Source organism: Lissotriton vulgaris, chromosome 6 (assembly GCF_964263255.1).
Source record: "Lissotriton vulgaris chromosome 6, aLisVul1.2, whole genome shotgun sequence".
In the NCBI taxonomy this organism is placed as follows: Eukaryota; Metazoa; Chordata; class Amphibia; order Caudata; family Salamandridae; genus Lissotriton; species Lissotriton vulgaris.
The window spans coordinates 365,588,560-365,611,492 of NC_141694.1; the positions used below are offsets into that span (position 1 = coordinate 365,588,560).

The 22,933-nt window shown below is 43.2% G+C and overlaps 1 protein-coding gene across 2 annotated transcripts in view; it reads left to right on the top strand.

The window, feature by feature from the left end:
* Positions 1 to 22,933, top strand: part of EIPR1 (EARP complex and GARP complex interacting protein 1) — a 919,114-nt gene that overhangs the window by 772,202 nt on the left and 123,979 nt on the right. For both annotated transcript variants that reach the window (XM_086926388.1, XM_086926389.1), the window contains one exon: positions 22,283 to 22,419. In XM_086926388.1, coding sequence (XP_086782514.1) covers positions 22,283 to 22,419 — 137 coding nt within the window. The remainder of the gene's footprint in view (positions 1 to 22,282; positions 22,420 to 22,933) is intronic.

The following is a 22,933-nucleotide window of genomic DNA, read 5'->3' on the forward strand; positions in this document are numbered from 1 at the left end:
AAAAGAAGTTAAAAGACTGCCACCAAGTTAAAACCCCTAAAGTGCAACGTGCTCTAGTTTAAGAACTATATATAGGACAATATGTAGGCATTGGGTGTACTTGAATCACTGGGTCAATCAGTATTTAGGTCTCGCCTCTCAATGCGCATGCGCATTGAGCAGAGCGAGACTGTAGGGGCTTAAACAGACTTTACCCAACTGGCGATTTGGTGCTGTGCCCGTGCGCTTTTAGGTCAATGCGCAAGCGCATTGACCTAAAATGCGCGTGCACAGCATCAAATCGCCAGCCATCTGTTCCCCGGCAGCTCTTCCCGCTCCGCCCCACAAGCTTCCCCCAGCGTGCGCTCTGCCTTAGCAGCACTCCTCCCACACCTTTGAAGTGCACTTCAAAGGCCGCTCTCCCTGCTCCGCCCCCTGCTGCGGCCGTGTCGCATTTCTCCTCCCCCTCCCCACAGCAATGCCTTCCGTCTTGTTTTGTTTTATTTCTCTCCATTGAGCGCTCTGCATGTGCTGGCACCCCTGCTGTGTATTTTCAACCCCTCTACATTTCTGTCTCATTTCTTTCCTTGTTTTTCTTTTCCATACTTTTGTATGCTACATGTATACATTTTTCCATGTTAAATCGGTTCCAATAAAATGAGTTATAGGATTTGGGTTTGAACAGTAAACTTTGGTCAGTCAGCATCAATAGCATTTTTCTTTGTGCACAGTAAGACACTCCTGGAGTTTTTGCTTTTTACTTTGAAAGGCCTCATGAGAGCGCCCGGCTGGCAGCGGTAATACCCACAGCGGTAATTAGATTACCACGAGGCGAATTATGACCCATGATTTATGCTATTTCACCCACAAATGGGAAAGTACCCGTGGTATGATTTTAATTGCTAGGCTCTGGCCTGTATCCGGGGCGCAGCTCAGAGAAGGGCTCCCACTTGACTGTCTTGACAGATTTGTGGGCTTTGCAGGAGGGCCTGTCAGGTGAGTGTTAACAACAAAATAAAAGCACTCCAGGCACCCCAAATGTCTATAGGCCGGAATAAGAGGGAGGGGACGGGCTTCCATGGTGGTAAAAGCTTCACTGTTTACCTCGTGCAGTCTGCTTTACCTCCAACCCCTAATTAATAAAGACAGAAGAAGAATTCTGCACCACATTGGGTCTATTCTCTTAGGAGAACAAGGGTCTGAGTTTGGGTAATCCCCTTGTCCGATCACTGGGCCTGCCGGGCTGCTGTGTGGATGCTCAAAAGTCTCAGATTTCAAAATCTCTCAACTCAAGGAGAGGATGTGGCGCCAACACCCCTCTCTCTCGCTACACTCCCCACTCTCTCTACACCCCTCTCTCTCTCTCTCTCACTACACCCCCCACTCTCTTTACACCCCCCTCTCTCACTACACCCCCCACTCTCTCTACACCCCCCTCTCTCTCTACACCCCCCTCTCTCTCTACACCCCTCTCTCTTGCTACACCCCACACTCTCTCTACACCCCTCTCTCTACGCCCCTCTCTCTACACCCCTCTCTCTACACCCCTATCTCTACACCCCTATCTCTACACCCCTATTTCTACACCCCTATCTCTACACCCCTCTCTCTCTCTACACCCCTCTCTCTCTCTACACCCCTCTCTCTCTCTACACCCCTCTCCCTCTACACCCCTCTCCCTCTACACCCCTCTCACTCTACACCCCTCTCACTCTACACCCCACTCACTCTACACCCCTCTCACTCTACACCCCTCTCACTCTACACCCCTCTCACTCTACACCCCTCTCTCTCTACACCCCCTCTCTCTCTACAACCCCCTCTCTCTCTACAACCCTCTCTCTACATCCCTCTCACTCTACACTCCTCTCTCTATCCACACCCCCTCTCTCTCTACACCCTCCTCTCTCTACACCCCTCTCTCGCTACACCCCTCTCTCACTACACCCCTCTCTCTCTACACCACGCTTACACCCCTCTCTCTACACCCCTCTCTACACCCCTCTCTCTACACCCCTCTCTCTACACCCCTCTCTCTACACCACTCTTACACCCCTCTCTACACCCCTCTCTACACCGCTCTCTCTACACCCCTCTCTCTCTCTACACCTCTCTCTCTCTACACCTCTCTCTCTCTACATACCCCTCTCTCTACATACCCCTCTCTCTACCTCTCTCTACACCTCTATCGCCCTCACTCAATCTATCTATATATCTATTTATCTATCACCCTCACTCTATCTATCTTTCGCCCTCCCTCTATCTTTCGCCCTCCCTCTATCTTTCGCCCTCCCTCTATCGCTCTCCCTCTCTCTATCAATCACCTCACTCTATCTATCACACTCACTCTATCTATCTGTCTAGCGCATGACTACAGCATCACTCAGCACCACCACAGCATCACTCAGCACCACCACAGCATCACTCAGGGGCACCACAACATCACTATGCACTACCACAGCATCACTGAACGCCAGAGCATCACTCGTCGCCACCACAACATCACTCAGCGCCACCAGAGCATCAGTCTGTGCAACCATTCAACAACAACTGGTTCAAATATGTTCTCTCAATCTTTAAAGGTTTATTACAAATGTCACAAAAAGATGTTAATATTTCACTTCTGTTCTTGGATTTTCGTCACAATAAAATACACTGAACATAATCTTCATAAAAGCTATTTACAAAAGTTTAAGCTATTGCCATTATAAATTACAATAACTTTTTATTTAAGTATTAATTATAAAAAAAATAAAGGCCATTGTTATTTGTAATATGAATACATCTAAGTCACGTAAATAAAACATAGTGCATTACAAATGCTATAGGTGTCACATTTGCAAAAGTTATAACTATTGGCATTGTAAATGACAAAGCTATCAATTTAGCTATTTTAAAAACCAACACATAAATAAAATATGTGTCATTTACAAGACCAATAGCTCCAACTTTTCTAATGCGAGACCTATTGCATTTCCAATGCTTGTTTAGGTTTTTGTCATACTAGCATAGTATAAGAGTTGTATCCCACTTTTCTACTTCATTTGCTGTATGGCAACAAGGTTTTTACAGCCTTACTTTTGGATATTAGGAGATTGCAGTAAAACTGGTGATTACTAAGGACAATGTGTCCACTATTTGAAAAGACTCTGGGATCCTTCAGAGATGCAGCTTTTTGCCGCATCATGAGTAGCCCTTTTATGGCAGCATGACAAACATTATTATCGTTCATGACACAAGTTACAATATGTTTTTTTGTACGTTTTAGTTGGATCTCGTTTTTCTGTTATAGCATTGAAGACAGTTCATCTGTAATTCCCACTGGTAATTACTATTTGTTTACCCAGTAAACATGTTTGTCTCTATAGGAATAATGATGCATGGAGGGCATCGTAGTCACATCAGATATCACATGCATAACCGCAAATACAGTGGCATGCACACGTTACAAGCGTATGTAGGTTTAAGATTTCATTTAGGTTATGGATAGACATATGTAGTATTGGAGTGATTGATGATATTTCACGATTAATTGAAAGACACGCCCGATGGGCATGTGAATCACCACAGATCGGGCATATTCTTCTTTTCTGGAAGCTCTTTACAGTTTGTATTTCTTGGATGGGCACATCGGTTTGTTAACAATTTATTTTCTTTTGAGTGTGGCTTATTTTTACTAACACACTGACCAAGTACAGAAGTTGTTCAACTGATAAGGAACATTTGGATACCTAATTAGAAGGGTCCTTTCTTCTTGCATCTTGTTACCTCTACAGTTCTTGCTTCTTTTCTAAATAGGGGCTTAATATAATGAATATACTTCATTATATTATATTGATATGGCATTGTTCTGCGTATTCACCTATAGCTACCCCCTGACAAAGGGTGTAATCACCCAGAATGCATATGGGTTTTTACAACCAAGCTGCCAACACAGCATTAACCTCCCTGGTGTGGTGCACGTCCATTGGCCAACATCAGGGAGGGCCCCCTTAAAGGACTGGAGGTTTCTTTTTTTTTCCTGGGGGACACGCGGAAAACCTTCTAAATTGACATTAGTGCTGGTGCAGTGATCCTACACAGAAGTGTTAGGAAAATTAGATTTACAGAAATGGAAGATTTTTTTTTGCTTAATTTGAGGTTTGCAGTGGATTCTGGTCAGGAAAACGTTGGAGGACCCATACAAGCCACTCCTCCCTGGAGTGACCCTGGTGTATAGTTTTCAGAAATGTGTGGTTTTGGTGGGTTTCCCTAGATGGCGGTTGATCCCGTGACCAAAAATGCAGGTGCCCCCCTTGCAAAAACAGATTGTTTTGTGAACGATAATTTTTATGTCTCCACAATACGTTATGGGCCTTTGCCTGTCATGGGTACTTGGCCCACCCACAAAAGTGAGGTACCATTTTTATCAGAGACAGGGGGGGGACCCTGGGTGGTAGGAAATTTGTCACCCCGGTGAGCCCACTACTTTCCCACACATAATTTGAGAATGATTGTTTTTTAAATGCTAAATTTGGGGTTTGCAGTGGATTATGGGTTGGAAAACATTGGAGGACCCATGCAAGCCACACCTCCCTGGACTCCCTGGGTGTCTAGTCTTTATAAAAATGTGGGTTTGGTAGGTTTCATTAGATGGCCGCTGATCCTGTGACCAAGAATGCAGGTGCCCCCCTTGCAAAACCAGGTCTTATTGTGATCAATTTTTTTGATGTCTCCACAATATGTTTTGATCCCTTGCCTGTCGCGGGTACTTGACCAACCCACACAATTGAGATACCATTTTTATCGGGAGACCTGGGGGGAACGCTGTTGGTAGTAAATTTGTGTCGGCCCAGTGATCCCACAACTTTTACACATAGAAATGTGAGAAAAATGTGATTGTTTTCAGCTAAATTTGATGTTTGCAAGGGACTCTGGGTAGGAAAACGTTAGGGATCCACACAAGTCACACCTCACTGGACTCCCCCAGCGGTCTATTTTTAATAAATGTCTGGAATTGCTAGGTTTCCCTAGATGGCCTCCAATCCCGGGATCAAACATGTAGGTGACTCCCTTGCAAAACAAGGTCTCTTTTGTAATTGATCATTTTGAAGTCTCCACAGTACGATTTGGCCATTTCCTGTCGCGGGCAAAAGGCCTACCCACACAAGTGAGGTACCATTTTTATCTTTGGCTTTGGGGATGCTGGGTGAATGGAAGTTTGTGGCTCCCCATAGTTTCCAGAACTTTCCATCACAGAAATGTGAGGAAAATGTTTTTTTTTTGTTTTAACAAAGTTTGAGGTTTGCAATGGATTCTGGGTAGCAGAACCCGGTGAGAGCCACAAAGTCACCACATCCTAGATTTTTCTGAGTATCTAGTTTTAAAGAATTTACAGGCTAGCTAGGTTTCCCTAGGTGCCATCTGAGATAGTGTCCAAAAACCACAGATAGGCACATTGCAAAAAATGGATCAGTTTTCACTGGAAAATCTGATGTGTCCACGTTGTGTTTTTGGCCATTTCCTGTCGCAGGCACTAGGCCTACCCACACAAGTGAGGCACCATTTTTATCGGGCGACTTAGGGGAATGCTCAGTGGAAGTTTGCATCTCCTCATAGATTTCAGACTTTTCCATCACAGAAATTTGAGGAAAATTTTTTTTTCGACAAAGTTTGAAGTTTGCAAGGGTTTCTGGGTGACAGAACCTGGTGAGAGCCACAGAAGTCACCCTATCCTGGATTCCCCTCCGTGTCTAGTTTTAAAATATGTACAGGTTTGCTAGGTTCCCTAAGTGCCAGCTGAGCTAGGGGATACTAGGCCTACCCACACAAGTGATGTTCCATTTTTATCAGGGACCCTGGGTGGTAGGAAATTTGTCAGCCCGGTGAGCCCACTACTTTCCCACACATAATTTGAGAATGATTGTTTTTTAAATGCTAAATTTGGGGTTTGCAGTGGATTATGGGTTGGAAAACATTGGAGGACCCATGCAAGCCACACCTCCCTGGACTCCCTGGGTGTCTAGTCTTTATAAAAATGTGGGTTTGGTAGGTTTCATTAGATGGCCGCTGATCCTGTGACCAAGAATGCAGGTGCCCCCCTTGCAAAACCAGGTCTTATTGTGATCAATTATTTTGATGTCTCCTCAATATGTTTTGGTCCCTTGCCTGTCGCGGGTACTTGGCCAACCCACACAATTGAGATATCATTTTTATCGGGAGACCTGGGGGGAACGCTGTTGGTAGTAAATTTGTGTCGGCCCAGTGATCCCACAACTTTCCCACATAGAAATGTGAGAAAAATGTGATTGTTTTCAGCTAAATTTGATGTTTGCAGGGGACTCTGGGTAGGAAAACGTTAGGGATCCACACAAGTCACACCTCACTGGACTCCCCCAGCTGTCTATTTTTAATAAATGTCTGGAATTGTTAGGTTTCCCTAGATGGCCTCCAATCCCGGGATCAAACATGTAGGTGACTCCCTTGCAAAACAAGGTCTCTTTTGTAAATGATCATTTTGAAGTCTCCACAGTACGATTTGGCCATTTCCTGTTGCGGGCACAAGGCCTACCCACACAAGTGAGGAACCATTTTTATCTGGAGACTTTGGGGATGCTGGGTGAATGGAAGTTTGTGGCTCCCCACAGTTTCCAGAACTTTCCATCACAGAAATGTGAGGAAAATGTGTTTTTTTTGTTTTAACAAAGTTTGAGGTTTGCAATGGATTTTGGGTAGCAGAACCCGGTGAGAGCCACAAAGTCACCACATCCTAGATTTTTCTGAGTATCTAGTTTTAAAGGATTTACAGGCTAGCTAGGTTTCCCTAGGTGCCAGCTGAGATAGTGTCCAAAAACCACAGATAGGCACATTGCACTAGGCCTACCCGCACAAGTGAGGTACTATTTTTATCGGGTGACTTGGGGGAATGCTCAGTGGAAGTTTGCATCTCCTCATAGATTTCAGACCTTTCCATCACAGAAATTTGAGGAAAATATTTTTTTTCGACGAAGTTTGAAGTTTGTAAGGGATTCTGGGTGACAGAACCTGGTTAGAGACACAGAAGTCACCCCATCCTGGATTCTCCTCCGTGTCTACTTTTAAAATATGTACAGGTTTGCTAGGTTTCCTAAGTGCCAGCTGAGCTAGGGGATACTAGGCCTACCCACACAAGTGATGTTCCATTTTCATCAGGAGACTCTGTAGAAAGCTAGGTAGAAGGAAGTGTGTGGCTCCCAACAGATTCCAGAACTTTTATCACCAAAATGTGAGGAAAATTAGGTTTGCAAGTGATTCTGAGTAATGGAACCCTGTGAGAGCCACACAAGTCACTCTAGCCTGAATTTCCCTGGGTGTCTAGTTAAAAAATGTTTATAGTTTTGCTTGGTTTCTGCACCTCCTGACTAAGCTAGGGTCCAAAATCCACAGCTAGGCAGTTTGTGAAAATGGGTAAATTTACACTGGGAAAAATTTGATGCGTCCGCGTTGTGTTTAGTCCTGTTTCCTATCATGGCCACTAGGCCTACTCACACACGTGAGGTACCATTTTTATCTGGAGACTTAGGGGAACACAGGAGAGTAGAACAAGTGTTATTACCAATTGACTTTCTATGCAGTTTTTCCTTCCAAATGTAAGTGTGTGAAAAAGAAGCCATTTTCAAAAATGTCCTCTAATTCACATGCAAGTATAGGTTCCCTTTTCAAAATACATAGATTTCCTTGATATCTATTTTTCACTCTTTACCTTTTAGAAAGTGAATTGCTGTGTACCCAGTACACAGTGAAACATAATTGCAAGGTGCAGCTCAGTTATTGGCCTGGGCACCTTGGGTTCTTGGTGAACCTACAAGTCCTATATGACCCCACAACTAGAAGGGTCCAGTGGACGAAACAGTATACTGCTTTTAAATATCTGCCATACTTAGAAGTTGTTACAGGTGAAAACACATGCACAAATGGCTGTTGTTTCAGCTCTCCATATGAGAATCTTGAAAGATCTACACAAATGACCCCTTGATGAATTCAGATGTTTGTTTACTTTTCAGAATTGTTTAGCTTTCTGGGATCACATCAAGTTCTACCACTAACTGGAAGGATGTTGACAGCAAAAAAAATAGGAAAAATAGGCTATGTCCCAGTTTAATGCCTAACTATGAAAAATATTTTGTTTTTCTGACAAAAGTCGGCCTGTTCCTAAAAGCTGAGAAGATGGTGATTTTAGCACAGCAACCCCTTCGTTGATACCATTTGCAGGGTAAAAAATATGACGCTTTCTTCTTGAGCACTTTTTTTCCCAATTAAACTCCCAAAAAACTACATTTTGCTGTATTTTGGCTAATTTCACGGTCCCATCCAAGGGAATCCACAAACCCTGGGTACCTTTAGAATCCCCAGGATATTGGAAACAAGGATGCAAATTTGGCATAGATAGCTTATGTGGAAAAAAAGTTATGAAGCCCCCAGCACAAACTACCCCTTATAGCCAAAAAAGGGCTCCGCACTGTGGGTGAAAAGGCCCAGCAGTTAAGGGGTTAATCTACATTTGAATGTACATTGGCAGCGCAATGATTGTGAAGGTATATTTGTATGACACCTAAATTAAAGGAATAATGTACAGGTTTTTCACATGATTTTATTAAATAATAATATATGTTAACATTTTTTACTTTTGTTAGGAGTCATTACGTTTGGAAAAGTGTTAATTTTAGCCTCTAGGCCAGGGGTCTCCAACCGGTCGATCGCGAGCTACCGGTAGCTCGCCAACAATCTACCAGTAGCTCTCGGTGTGATGCTCACTTTTGTACCCAGTCCTTGTCATTATGTTTATTTTTAGGCCTTTTTGTCTCGTCTGTTCTTGCCGGTGTTACGTCAGCTCTCACACTGCTGCCATTGGCTATTAAGTTAGCTAGGGCGGGAAGAAGCGGGTGATGTCAGAGACTTAAAATACACAATACAATTTGTACACGCTGTGGCCGGCTGCGTGCATGATTCAATGAAACGGAGATTCGCTCAGTCCTGCTCTGGCCTCCTAGATACCAGTGTCCTGTCACAGCATGACCATCACCCAGCATACCCACACATGAATCGGAGGGGAGGTGCTTTGCCTTTTATTTTTGGCAAGACGCGCTTTTCCTCCCATGAACATGCAGACTGTTTGCAGTGGACAATGGTGACAGCAGCTTAAATTTCGCATTTCTGGTGCCGCTGCTGCTATGCTCAAGTCAAGTAGCACCTTTCCACTGTGTGGGACAGAGGAAGTCGTGCTCTTTGGTGACGCATGGACTAGGAGTCGGAAGATGTACGTTTTAAAATGTAGTATTTAGTCTCCCACAAGCACTGGCAGACAATGATGGCCACCCAGTGAAACACTGACCTGAGCCCTCATGTCGGAGGGGGAGGGTGCGTAGACCGTAGGGCATACTGTTGCCCATAGCTCGTATAGAACAGGGGCCCTCTCCTGACAGATCTACAGGTCGGAGAGACTGGGGCACTCACCTGTTGTATAATAACGCCGTTCCTTGCAGCGCTGAGCTAGCTTTAAAAGACTGCTGCTGCAGTTTGAATGACTCCTCTGCATTGGCAGGCAGCATGCAGTCTGTGCACTCTCCGGAGCCCCAGGCCCAATCAAGAGAGAAGCCTATGCGTCTTTGCCTATCCACGTGATGTCAGAAGCAGAGCCCCAGCCTTGACTGAGGCCACAGAGGGGAGAGTGATGCCTGCAGCCAGCAGTGTCCTTGACATGATACCTACCATTTGACATGCAGGAGCATGCCCCGTTCAGTTCAGACAGAGTGCCTCTGCCCCTGTAGTATGCGCAATCCCAGCAGATCAGCACAGCAACCACCAGTAGTAAAACCACGTTATGGTAAGTGTTCAAGTAATCATCTGGGTGCATTTTGTGGAGAACCAAATAGGAAGTCATATGCTTAGTTCATAACAAGCCTTAAGTAGTTTAAAAAAAACTGTGGCCATGAGGTGCAGCCTACATGTGTAATCGTTTTGATTTCCTCTTGGCTTGAGGTCGCTGTGTAGTATTGTTCAGAGAGGTATCTGTATCTACACATTATTAAACATTGTATACTTAAGAACAGCTCACTCGCAGATAAAACAAATAACCTGTCAAATGTGGTAGTGAGTGTTTGTCCAATTTGATCATTCGTTTGAAACGTCTTGGGCAGACTAAATGGTTATTATGATAAGTTTGCATCTCAACCTTCATTTATCCTATTTTTTTTTTTTTTAAAAAGAACAGATTGTCGCCTTCTACTCATGTTCTCAAGACCATTCATTTTGTGTGGTGAGTTAAGTTTATGACCAAACTACTTTATTTTTTGGACACTACATAAAAAATATACTTTCCTCTTTAAAGGGAGAGCATATAATTAAAGTTGTTTGAACTGTAGGTTAGGTAATATTTTAAAATATTTTCGAGGGCTGTTCTGTTTTAATGTCAGCCACTGTGGTTCGTAACCTTCCATATCAGGGGTTTTATATCAGTTTCAGGGCTTTGCCTGAACTTTTCTTGTCTCAGAAGTGGGTAATTTGTGATATTTATTTGTTTCCATCGATATTATTGCTTAAATGTCAAACTTAAGCAACCTGCAAACTTGGCAGCTGTGAAGTTGTTCCTGGCCACAAACCGGACCCAGGAACATAATTTTACATTTCTTTACAGTAAAATTTAATGAAATGATGAGAGAAATATATCATCATTTCCTGGCTTCGGTTTTTTTCCTAGGGACAACTTGCAAGAGGTAACTTGTTGTTTTTTTTTAAATCCCTCTAAAACGATGCTTTAATTTCATGAAATAATGGGAGAAATTTAAAATGAAGTGTTCATTTTATGGCACAATGAACATAAGGCTGAACACTTCACTTGAGCTTTTGTGGGGCACTGAAATACTTACCTACATGGCCAGCAAGCTGTGCCACGTATGGTGTGTGGTTGGTACGGTGTTGTCATTGTTTTGTGATCCTATGTGGAAGAGATTCCGTGTCATGCATGATGACCACAGAGGTGCCTTTACCGTGTTAAAGGACAGGGGAGTGTAGTGGATGACCAGGTATGGAGGCAGACGTTCAGTTTATGTTTTTATGTTTTTCAGCAAGTTGGTATCTTTTTACACAGCTGTGCAGGTTCCTGTATAATTTCTTATGATTGTAGTGTACTTAGCTGGTGACTACAGAGGCCCGGATCACACAATCTGTCGATGAGGAAGTCTGGGATAGGTTTTCTGGTTTCATGTTGTGCTTTGCACATATATACTAAATGGGTAGCTTTTTCTCTGGAGATGCCCTTTAGTCAAGGAAGCTGGGTGTGGGGGGGTCTCTGGGAACAATTTGCGAGTTGTTTGGCCTTTAGTAGCTCACAAATATTTTCACTTATCAGAAGTAGCTCTCACTACAGAAAAGGTTGGAGACCCCTGCTCTAGGCTCTGTAGTTGTGCGCTTTGGCTCTAGCTAACCACTTGGTTGTCTAATCTATTTCAAAAGGTTTATTTTGCCAGGTCGAATGGCAGTTTATATTGCACACACCGGCTCTGCAAAGGCAGGCCTGAGATATGTTTATGGGGCTACTTAAGTGGGAGGCACTGTCAGTGCTGCAGGCCCACTAGTAGCTTTTAATTTAGAGGCCTTGGGGTAAATTAAATATGCCAATCGGCTGTAAGCCAATGTTACCATATTTTAGGGAATGAGCACAAGCACTAAAGTACTGGTTAGCAGTGGTAAAGTGTGCAGAGTCCTAAGGCCAGCAAAAACAAAGTCAGCAAAAACAAGAGGTCTGAAGGCAAAAGGTTTGGGGGAAACCCCAGCAGAAAGGACCAAGTCCAGCACCTGACTTTTCAGTTAATTGTTCCTTAGAATTGGCAAGACACAATCACCTGAACAGTGCAAAGATACTTTTATGGTGAAAGTCCATTTTGCAAAAACACATGACATTATATATCATGAGAACTGGAAACAAAGGAAACCCAAATTTGCAGAGTCGGACAGGAAGGTCAGAACATCAGGAGAAGACAAATCTGTTCCAGGCCAAGAAGTTTGGATTGAGGCAAGCCTTTTGAGCCGTGTGCCTTCCCGTCCGTCTCCCAGCCAGACTAGCACTGGGCTTCCACCACATTCCAGGAGGAACATGGCTCACAAAGGTGAGCAAACGGATACAGAGTTGGGGCAGCCAACTAACCCTGGGAAGCAATGAAAACATCTGAAAGGAGAAGAGAAAGCGTGCCAGACTACAGGGCAATATTGTGGCACAATCCTGACAGTTAATAGGGAGAAGAGGACAGGCCCAAAACCCCCTCATTTATTTGGGTTGAGTTGGTATTGGGAAGGGCACCAAAATGAATTTGATATTAAAAATGGGACGAACGATTTACAAATGATAAAAACTTCAAGAGGGAGGGTTGAGTTAAAGAGATTGGGCAAGAGAGTAATAGTGCCTGGAAATAAGGTTAAAAAGACTGGAAAGCAGTTAGATAATGTCGACGGGATAGGAAGAGAAGGAAAAGAAAGGAAAGGAGACAAAAACCGGACCAGTGAAAGCCAATAATGGAAGAATAATGTTTGAGGAATGTGTGGTTGTAGATCCACATGCTGTGCATACTCCTGCCATCTAGTGTTGGGCCCGGATGTGTGAAAGTTGTTTTTTTCCAGAATCATTTTTCTTGTGACATGAGATAATGTGACCCCACCATTTGCTTGTAATGTGCATGGTCATCGGCTCCATTGTTAGATTGTTTTCTTTCCACTGTCTGGTTCGGATGTGTGTTCCTGTGCTCTGGATTGAGGACATTCCAGTGTTTTTTACGGCCTTCATGGTTCCTCTCCCTACATCGGTATTACCTTCAATTGCTTTCCACTTCTCTCATATTGAGTTGACGCCTGCAGTTATGTCCAAGGCGGACCTCCCATCGACTTTGACCCAAGGTGGGGCGTTGTCCTTCGGGGTTTTTTTCCCTTCTGCTTGCTCCGCTCTCTTGCTTTGCCCCGCCCTGTCATGGAACAGAAGCTCTTTCTATACTGCCCTCGGTGTTGTGTTAAACACCCCTAGCCCGACAGGCCCTTTTTGGAACTCAGACCCCTCCACAAGTATATCCCGTCAGAACATTTCCACATGATTACTCTCCAGGATGTCATTATATCACTACAGCAAGGCTACTTCATGGATGCATTAAATTTCAGACACCTACTTCCACATCCTGATTCATCCAGCGCATTGGTGCTATCTCCGGTTTGTGGTAAGTGGCAAGCACTATCAAATCAAAGTGCTGCCCTTCTGTGTCACCAGCACATCACGAGTTTCGCAAAATGCCTTGCAGTTGTAGCCACACACCTGTATGTATTCCCATTCCTGGGCGGTTGGCTGATAAAGAGCGCAATGCAACAGCAGTGTCACATATTCATCCAAGCAACAATAAACCTGCTTCACGAACTGGGCTTTGACATCAACGCTGTAAAGTCCCATCATCAACCCCTTCACACCCAACCTTCTCGGGAGGGCATCCTTAATGCAGAGGTCAGCAGGGCATACCCCAATCTGGCAAGGATCCGCAAGGGTTGGGCTCCCTCTCTTACAGCCAGATCCACAGGTCACAGTCCAGACGGTCATGCAACTTCTCAACATGATGGCCTCCTGCATCACCGTAGTTCCTGCAGAGTTAAACATGCACCTGCTGCAGGAATGCTTAACGCATCAATGGTTTCAGGCAGAGGGTAATTGGGAAGGTCTAGTGTTGAGCAGTCACAGAGTCATCACTCTCTGCTGTGGAGGAATATCAACAATTTGTTGCAAGGGTTACCTTTTCTCAACAAAGTTCAGCAGATAACGATTACAATAGATGCATCTCTCACTGAGTTGGGGGGCGCATCTACAAAACCTGACTGTCCAGGATCAGTGGGAGTTCAGTCACAGGGACCTCCGCAGCAACTATGCGGAGCTGCCCATCTAGCACTGAAGGACTTCTTTTCGCACATAGTGGGCAAGATTGCCGTCTTCCAGACTGACAACATTGCTGCCATTTATTACCTACAGAAGCAGGGAGGCACTTGCTCTCCCCAGCTTGTTCAACTAGCTCAGTCCACTTGAAGCTGGGCTCTCCACCACAGGAGCTACCTGCTGGCGGAGTACCGTCAGGGGTGGACAACTACTTTGCCGACCTCCTCAGCAGTACTCCTCCACTACTTCCAATGATGGGGGGGGGAGGTTCCAGAAGTTGATCTCTTTGCCACAGCCAGAAACACAAAATGCCCAAACTTTGCCTCCAGATTTCCACACCAACACTCCATGGGCAGTGCACTATGGAAGAAATGGTATGGGGTATTTGCCTATGCTTTTGCACCTCTCTGTTTGTGGTTCAGAGGCTTCAGCAAACCTCCCTCACCCTCATCCCCGTGGCTCCCACCTGGGCCAGACAGCCCTGTGTCACCACACTCATCGAGCTTTTAGTCGTTCTGTCGTGCAGTTCCCCACTTCCCAGTAGAAACGGTGTCTTTGTTGGGCAACATAAACGTAGAAATACACAGTGGGGCATTTTCAATATTTATTGAACCAAAGTGATTGTTGTATAAAATATATGTGCTGCAATGATCAATAGATAGAAGCAGATGAAAGTGATTAGCAATATCGGGACAGTGAACAAGAATGCACCGAAAAGCGCAACCATCTTGCCAAATGATGAATATATGCAAGCATATAAAACAATCATTAGATAGCGTTCTCCTAGTTTGCGCTCCCTAACATAAGTGTCTAGGGCGCGTGTGTTCTGCCAAGAATCCCCAATCAGATGATCCAACCCTATTACCTGAAGTAAAAGTATGTAGGTCCCTGTCGTGGTCATGAATTGGACATCTCTCTTCTCAGAGAGATCAGCAAGCAGCTGGGCTGAGGGTTAAGCTTATAGGGACCTCGCAAATGACAGCAAGTGCTCCTCTGGCCCAATTCGGAATTGCTTGTTTATTTATATTGGAAAGCATTCTTGAGCCGAGATTCGAGTCAAACTGCCATTGTTTATACTCTCTAGATAGCTATGTCGCCACATGGACGAAAAACAAACAACAGCATTTGCACAATATATATTCAGACCTTGCACAGAATGTTCAAGGTGTTGTGATAGTGTTCCTCTAAAGAGGAATTTGTAAGCAAGTTTAGTTTCATCAAAATTAATCGTCACTGTCATGCAAACAAATATGTGTCAAGAATCATTGTGTGAAAGAGAAGGTGACTTAGAACATCGTGTGCATGTAAAATGGCAGTATTTCCCTCTAGGGCTAACCTGGACGTATGACAGTTCTGCAAGAGAAGCTGCCCAACAGGCTGGACCTTCTCACGCAGAACCATGAAGATATCCGATCCCAGGAGTCTCAAACTTGCTATTTGGCTCCAGAAATGTTACAGTTTGGTTACCTCAGTCTACCTAATTCTACTTCCTGAATGCATGAATATACTTAAAGAAGCATTTAGGCCCACTACTCGTGTCTGTTATGCTGCCAAATGGAAAAGGTTTGTCTGCTACTGCTTTTCAAACCACAATGACCCCTTAGCAGCTACAGTCCAAAACATTGTTATCCACTACACCTACAAACCATTGGATTAGCCTTCCCCTCAATTTGTCTACATGTGGCTGCTTATGTCCAGACTAAGCAATATGTTTCCCTCTTACGGTTTCCAGACATTAAAACTTTTATGGAGGGACTCAAGAGAGTCATTCCTGCTCGGGTCACACCAGTTCCAGTGTGGAATCTCCTCATTGTCCTCACAAGACTCATGAGTCCTCCATTTGAGCCCTTCCAGTTTCTGTTTCTCTCTTCAAAGGTAGCTTTTCTCGTGGCAATCACCTCACTAAGACGTGTCAGTGAGCTCCAAGCTTTAACATTGGAAGATCCTTTCTTTCAGGTTCATAAGGGTAGATTTGTCCTTCACACCAACCCTACATTTCTTCCTAAGGTGTTTTCTCCTTTCCACCATAACCAGTGTATAGAGCTCCTAGGTTTCTTTCCTCAACCTTACTCGGTTGCAGAACGGGCTCTCCATACCATAGATGTTAAACAAGCCTTAATGTTCTATGTAGATAGGCCCAAACCCTTTTGAAAGATCTACAAATTTTTGTTGCTGTTTCTGAACCGCATACAGGGATGGCTTTATCAAAATCAGGCATAGCCAGATGGATTGTTAAATGTATTCAACACTCCTACGCAAGAGCTAAAAGGGGTTGTCCCTCCGAGAGCCCACTCTACTAGAAAGAAAGGGCCTTCTAGCTGACATTTGTAAAGCAGCCACTTGGTCTACTCCACACACTTTCACTAAACAGTATTCTGTAGATGTTCTAGGGTGCCAACAAGCCAAGGTTGGTCTGGTCAGGCTGTACTCCATGCTCTTTTCCAATCCTCTTCAATCTTTTTCTTTGGAAAACGATACCCTGTAAGCATCTGTTTGTGGCATGTAGTGCTGTAGATCCACATGTGCCTTCTCACCTATCCAGAGGCCTCTGGATGTTGCAGTTATTATTCCTTCTTACAGAACCTTCTGACTCGGGAATTCTTTGAAGAAAAAGAACTTGCAAACATCCTGCCCCAATACTAGCTGGCAGGAGTATACACAGTATATGAGTCCACAGACAGATGCTTACAGGGTAAGTAACATTTTCTTTACCTGTTTTTATGGTTTCTTTACTAAGAAGGTGGGAGTTGCTCTAGATCCAACCCGAAAGCAGATTATCCAAGAGGGAAAAAAAGAGAAAATGAAAGAGGAAAAGATAGAGCCATCACCAGTGGGATTTGCTTTTGATTTTAAGGATATTATGTCATACAATAAATATCCAACTATCCTGACCTTACTGCATAATTTACTGGTGTACGCGGCTGAACCTGCAGTGGGCTTCATCATTTGAAAGGCATTATTTGGAAACACCATTTTCCTGCAAGTGTAGGTGAAACTAACTTTATCTTTCCGCCTGTCCAAAGTGTTGATCCTCGAGTGTTTGCTGCGTGAAAACCGCAAACCAAATGACCTTATTTTTCTTCTTGTGATATTGTGTCCTTTCATAAGCATTTATAAGCAGACTTGAGCAACACATTAGTTCCCTGAGATTTCATCGTGTTCAGTGGCCCTTTGTTTTTTTTTTCCTTTTTGTCCCTGATTTGTTCCTTTTTATATCCAGTTTTTATGGTGGGTTTGTCCTTCAGTAAGACGTATGCGGGGCTCTTTCTCATCCCTCAGTCAAGGTGGTTTGGTGCCTAACTTATCAATTTTAGCCTTGTCCCTCAGCTACAATCAAGATCTTTCAAGATTGTCTAGAAGGTTTTTGCCCTTGTGGCTTTTCCATCCTAACAGGGACCCACTTGAGGAGGCAACTGACCCCTTTCAAACACGTATATAGGTACAGTGTAGCACTGTAGCTATAGGCAGGAGTCACTGTTTCCTTGGCCAGGCCAGAAGGAAACTAAACAACACTTTCTTTGCATCCAGTCCTTGACAAAAATGTTCACCTTTCTACGTGTTATAGTAGCAGAGCAGTGACATGTTGTTCTTAAACCCTATACATGCTTCTGTGAATAGATTCCTCCAAATGTATACAAACAACTCCACATGCATCAGGGGAATAAAAGGCAAAAAGAACCCAATGGCCCTCTTTCGCTTTTACCAACTAACTGGTCTCCATATTCAATTTCCATAGAGCAACCTATCACCTATACCTGTGGGCCGCAATCAAATTAAATGTAAAGCTCATTGCCGTCTAAAAACAACACATCACAAAAGTAAATACACAGTTTATACACGGGCATGCATTGTTTATTTGTAGTACTGTTCATAAATTGATGTTCGAAGACGATGCTTTTCCCATTAAAGTGCTGGAAAGCAGCCCCCATGTGTTTCATATGCAAAAGAAACAATTGATGGACGGAATGCTGGACAATGCAAACTTTCACCCCCAGTCACAAGGATCTGGGTTTAATCCATCATTCTTTTGCTCACCACCCCTCCCCAGTTTGGACCCAGCCATATGCAAATCAGTCTTGACCCTGTTCGTTCTGGGAACAGTCCAGTCTGAACTGCCAAGCCAGGTCCTCCCGGGACCGGAAACAAGCATCCTGGGACCGGTTTCAGGGCATCACCCTTCATCAGCCAGGCTAGCTTGAATCCAGTGGTGTAGTGAGCATGGGACCCACAAGTATTGGAGACAGGCTGTAAGGACAATGCAAACATTCACCCCCAGTCACAAGGATCTGTGTTTAATCCACCATTCTTTTGCTCACCACACCACCCCAGTTTGGACCCAGCCATATGGGCGCAGGGTCAAGACTGATCTGCATATGGCTGGGTCCAAACTGAAATGGCATGGTGAACAAAAAAAGGATGGTTTTAGGCCCAGATCTCTGTACTGGGGTGAATGTATGATATGTTCTGCATTCTGTCCATCAATTGTTCTTTTTGCATTTGTCACCCCGAGTGGGACTGGTATGCCCAGACGTGGGTCTCTTGCTCTCCATGCCACTGGAGTAAAGTTATCCTGGCTGATGAGTGCTGAAAGCCTGAAACCGGTCCGAGGATGCTTGTTTCCAGTCCAGGGAGGACCTGGCCTGGCAGTTCGGGCTGAACTGTTCCAATTGGGTGCAGGGTCAAGACTGATTTGCATATATGGCTGGGTCCAAACTTGAATGGCATGGTGAGCAAAGAGCAAAAAACGATGGATTTAGGCCCAGATCTCTGTACTGGGGTGAATGTATGACATTGTTCTGCATTCTGTCCATCAATTGTTCTTTTAACATGTGTTCATGGCTATCCATTACGGCTTCTCAAGGTTTGGATTGAAGATTGTGATGCCCACCTCCCGGTTTATTAAAAGACTCCTAAGTTGAATTATTTAACAGCTGTGTCAGTTTAGTCTATCCTCCAATTTAAATGCAAGCAGGAGAAAAATGTGTTTAAGTGCCAAGGAGATTGCAAATAAACTTAAAATGTTCATCATCCTATTCATTGTCGAGTATGCAGACATTTCCCACTAATGATGATCATGGAGTACTGAACTCTTTGGGCCAGATGTATGAGCCTTACAATTTGCGAGTTGCAAATTGAATCGTTTTGCAAATCACAAATTGGAATTTACAACACTGTCTCAGACTCTGTTTGCGATTCTTAATGGGTTTGCATACTGCCTGCCTCATTATTATTCATGAGGCAGGTGCAAATTGCGACCCCCATTGGGAATGTCTAGCACACCATGTCTGTTACTGCTTTTTAAATAAAGCAGTTTTTTTTTAAAAAAGCATCACATTTTCCTTTAAAGAGGAATCATTACTGTTTTTCACTGCCAGTCACACAGGGGAAGGGTCCCCTGGGGACACCTTCCTGTTTGCGAGTGGCTTACCACCCATTTGAAATGGGTGGTAAATTGCGAGTGTTTTGCGGCTGCAAAACAATCTTATATTTAAATGCGAGTCGCTATTAGGAAGGGACGGCCCTTCCTAATAGCAAGTCGCTAACCCTATTTTGAGAGTCGGTAATAGGTTACCGACTCGCAAAATATGGTTTGTAAATAGGGCAGACCTATTTTGCAGTCGCAAACAGTCTGATTTCCCGTTTGCGACTGTCAAGTCAAGTCAAATAAACTTTATTCGGTTGTTCGAATTGACAACCATAAAAGTATTTACATTACAGATAATAACACGACAAACACATGATCTAAAAAAGAGTATTCAATTACAGATAAAAATCAGAGTTAAGAGTACTTCACTATATCAAAACATTGAAGACCGTTTAAAAATAGTATTCCTTTATCAACAATTATAAATAACAGTTCATATATCAGTATTACTATCCTTCCATACTGTTTCTGAATTTGATTGCCATTCTTAAAAAACCACATATAAACAAAGTGTAATCACAATTTAGCAGCTGTAAAAAATGTTGTGCAGGGCGAAATTGTTGGAAGTTCAATTTTTTCAAACAGGGTTTCAAGCATAGCTTCCTTGGTATAGCATAAAAAGGACAAAAAAACAAAAAGTGTGCCAGGTCTTGCGGAGACTTATCGTCGCAGCCGCAAGCCGGCAGCACTTGACCTCGATGAGAACCCCTAGGTACCGCCAACAAAAAATGAAACAGGTTGAACCTGAACCTTGTCAGCAGGAAACGGTCGTAACTCGACATTTGCCATGTCAGGTAGGGTTCCGTAAGCAAAGTGCTTTTAATTAGTATATGATTACGTACACTTTCTTTTTTTAGTTCACATGATTCCCTTTCCTGTTGTCTAGAGTCAATAAAAGCATTTTTGACCGTAATAAGATCCATTTTGGTGATGGATTCCGGGTATGAAAAGAGTTCAGAGCGGCCTAAATCAGTAAAACATTTAGATAAATATTTAAGCCAAGGAACCTCCAGCCTGTTGTCCCATGAAAGTGCTTCTCTTAAAATAAGCTTGGTCAGAGGAATATTGTCATTTAACCAACTATTCATCAAGCATAACATGGGATTCATTGCAATTTTATCGCTAACGTACGGTACCCCCAGTTCTTCATGCACAGAATAGTTTGCTGTACCCCTGGGAACCCTCAAAATCTGTTTTAAAAAATTATTTTCAACTGTCTGGAGTGCGTCCAGGGGAACGTATCCCCAAATTTCACTGCCGTAACAAGCTGTGGTTACACTTTTGGCCTTATAAAGTTGGAGTAGACCGGCAACTGGGCTATTTCCCATCTTTTTTGAGAAATCCAATATAGCCGCGTTTACCCTTGTAACGTCTCCCTTCTTTTTCTGAATCACGGGTCCCCATTTAAGTTGACTATCAAAGAGGACCCCGAGATAGGAGAATGTGTGAGTTACAGGTATTTCCACTCCAGCTACATTTAGGCGATTTGGCTTTTTAAAACCTTGACCAACCTTCATTATGTAGGATTTAGTGTTGTTAATACTTAAATCTCTTGTCTTCATAAATGTGTAAAAGGAATCTAGTAAAATTTGGAGTCCATTGGCCGTTCTAGATAAAAGGACTGCGTCGTCCGCATATAATAGTACCGGCAGACCTTTTCGACCAATGTATGGATAATCTGTGTTGGTTCTTAAAAGGGTCTCTTCCAGGTCATTAATGTATAGATTGAAGAGGAACTGGGCCAGAATGCATCCTTGCGACTGCAAAAAACGGTCCTACATCTGGCATCAAATGTTTTGAAGACCTTGCACTGATGTAGATATCACATTAGTGAGAGGGAACGGACAGTTTGTTGAAAAAAGTGTGTGTTTGTAAATTGATTTATAGGATATATATATGATTGCATTATGGTGTTTGAGGCTTTAACCCCTTGCGTGCTGATGACGGCCCCCGTCCGTCATGCAGCACGGTGGGCGTGTGCTGATGACGGCTGGGGGCTGTCATGAACCCGCCCACTCTTTAAAAGCGCCGCACATGCGCAGAATCGTGGCCGCACGCAAGGGGTTAAAGAGAAGTCAGCTATGAGAAGCCAGAGGTCTATTGTGAGCTATCAAAGTATGTAGGCTATAAGTAAATGATTATGGGCCATGAGTGCTGAGTTTGTTTATAGTCGGAAATGCTCTGATTCGGCTTATGCGACTGTAAAAATGCTTTTTAAGATCTACTAATACATTTTAGGACTTTAAAAAAGTTTCTCTACTTCATAAATAAAATGTGATTACTAATGGACATCAATTTGGTATTTGGAAGGGGCATGTTGTAAGCATTCCTTCCAAACAATTAATCCGTATGCTATGTTTCTGTGTTTTATAAAAGAATTCTGTACGTAAAACATTTACTTAGACCTCAACTAGGGGGCAACACATTCGCAAAATGGAAGGGATCCCCTTGAACTCCTTCCTTTTTGTGAATTCTAAAAAAAGTGTGTCGAAGAGTAGTCAGTGGTTCAAGGGACCACTGCCAACTCTTAAACTTTAAACAAAAAAAAACATATTTTTAAACATACACAATTTCCTTTAAAGAGAATGGCTACATTTAAAAAAAAGAAAAAGTGTACTTTATTTAAATGCAAACACAGGCATTGTGGTCTGCTGACCCCAGTCTTAGTGAGTCAAAATTTTCAGCCTACCACATTAGTATTCATGAGGTAGTTGGATTGCGACCCACTACGATTCTGATTTTAAGAACTGATCTATTTATTACATTTGTTGGTTCTTACAAATCTTTACTGGACGCAAAAATACAAGTCGCAATTTGCAACTAGTATTTTGAAACCAGATATTCATACAATTGTCCCTAGGTTATTTTCTCCGGCTCTGCTATTTTGGCTTCTTTTACAATATATTATTGCCTACTGCAGGAAAGAATCTTTTTTTAATTCGTTTTTTATTCTTGTTTTTGTTAAGCTCTCCAGTAGTGCTACTCTGGAAGGAAAAGGCCAGCTAAAATTTACATCTGGGCGATGGAGCCCTCACCACAATTGTACCCAGATGGCAACTGCGAATGACACTGCAATTCGTGGATGGGATTCAAGAAGTATGAGGTATGGAAAATGTTTTTACTTAGAGCCCTTATCAAATATTATTCATTAGTTTACAACGTGTCTCATAAATGAACATGAAATGTCGTCGATATAGATTCATGATTAAGCAACTGATAATGAGCAAGTTAGAAGCTGTGGTGAAAAAGGCATCCTGGGATAACTGGATAACTTGTTATCTAAGTTTCTTTAAGTAATACTCCCTAATGTTGTCTGCTTCATCGTAAACATATCTAAAATTGAGGTCAAGTAACAGTTGCTTGGAAACCTGTCTGTATGTTGGTGGCAACGTGTTGTTTTCTTTTATTTTCGGCCCTCCTCTAGTTTCAGATTATGCCAATGGGTTACAAGGTGACTTGTTAGCTTCCCTAAATCTCAAACAAAACTTGTTTATGTTTTTCTATTAAAATGCCTCATTTCTAGGTCTGAATTAGACCCATAACTATATGCAGTTCAGAGTACTATGTGGCTTGCATACCTGCCTAAATCTCAGTTGAAAAGTTGTATCTCCATGTTG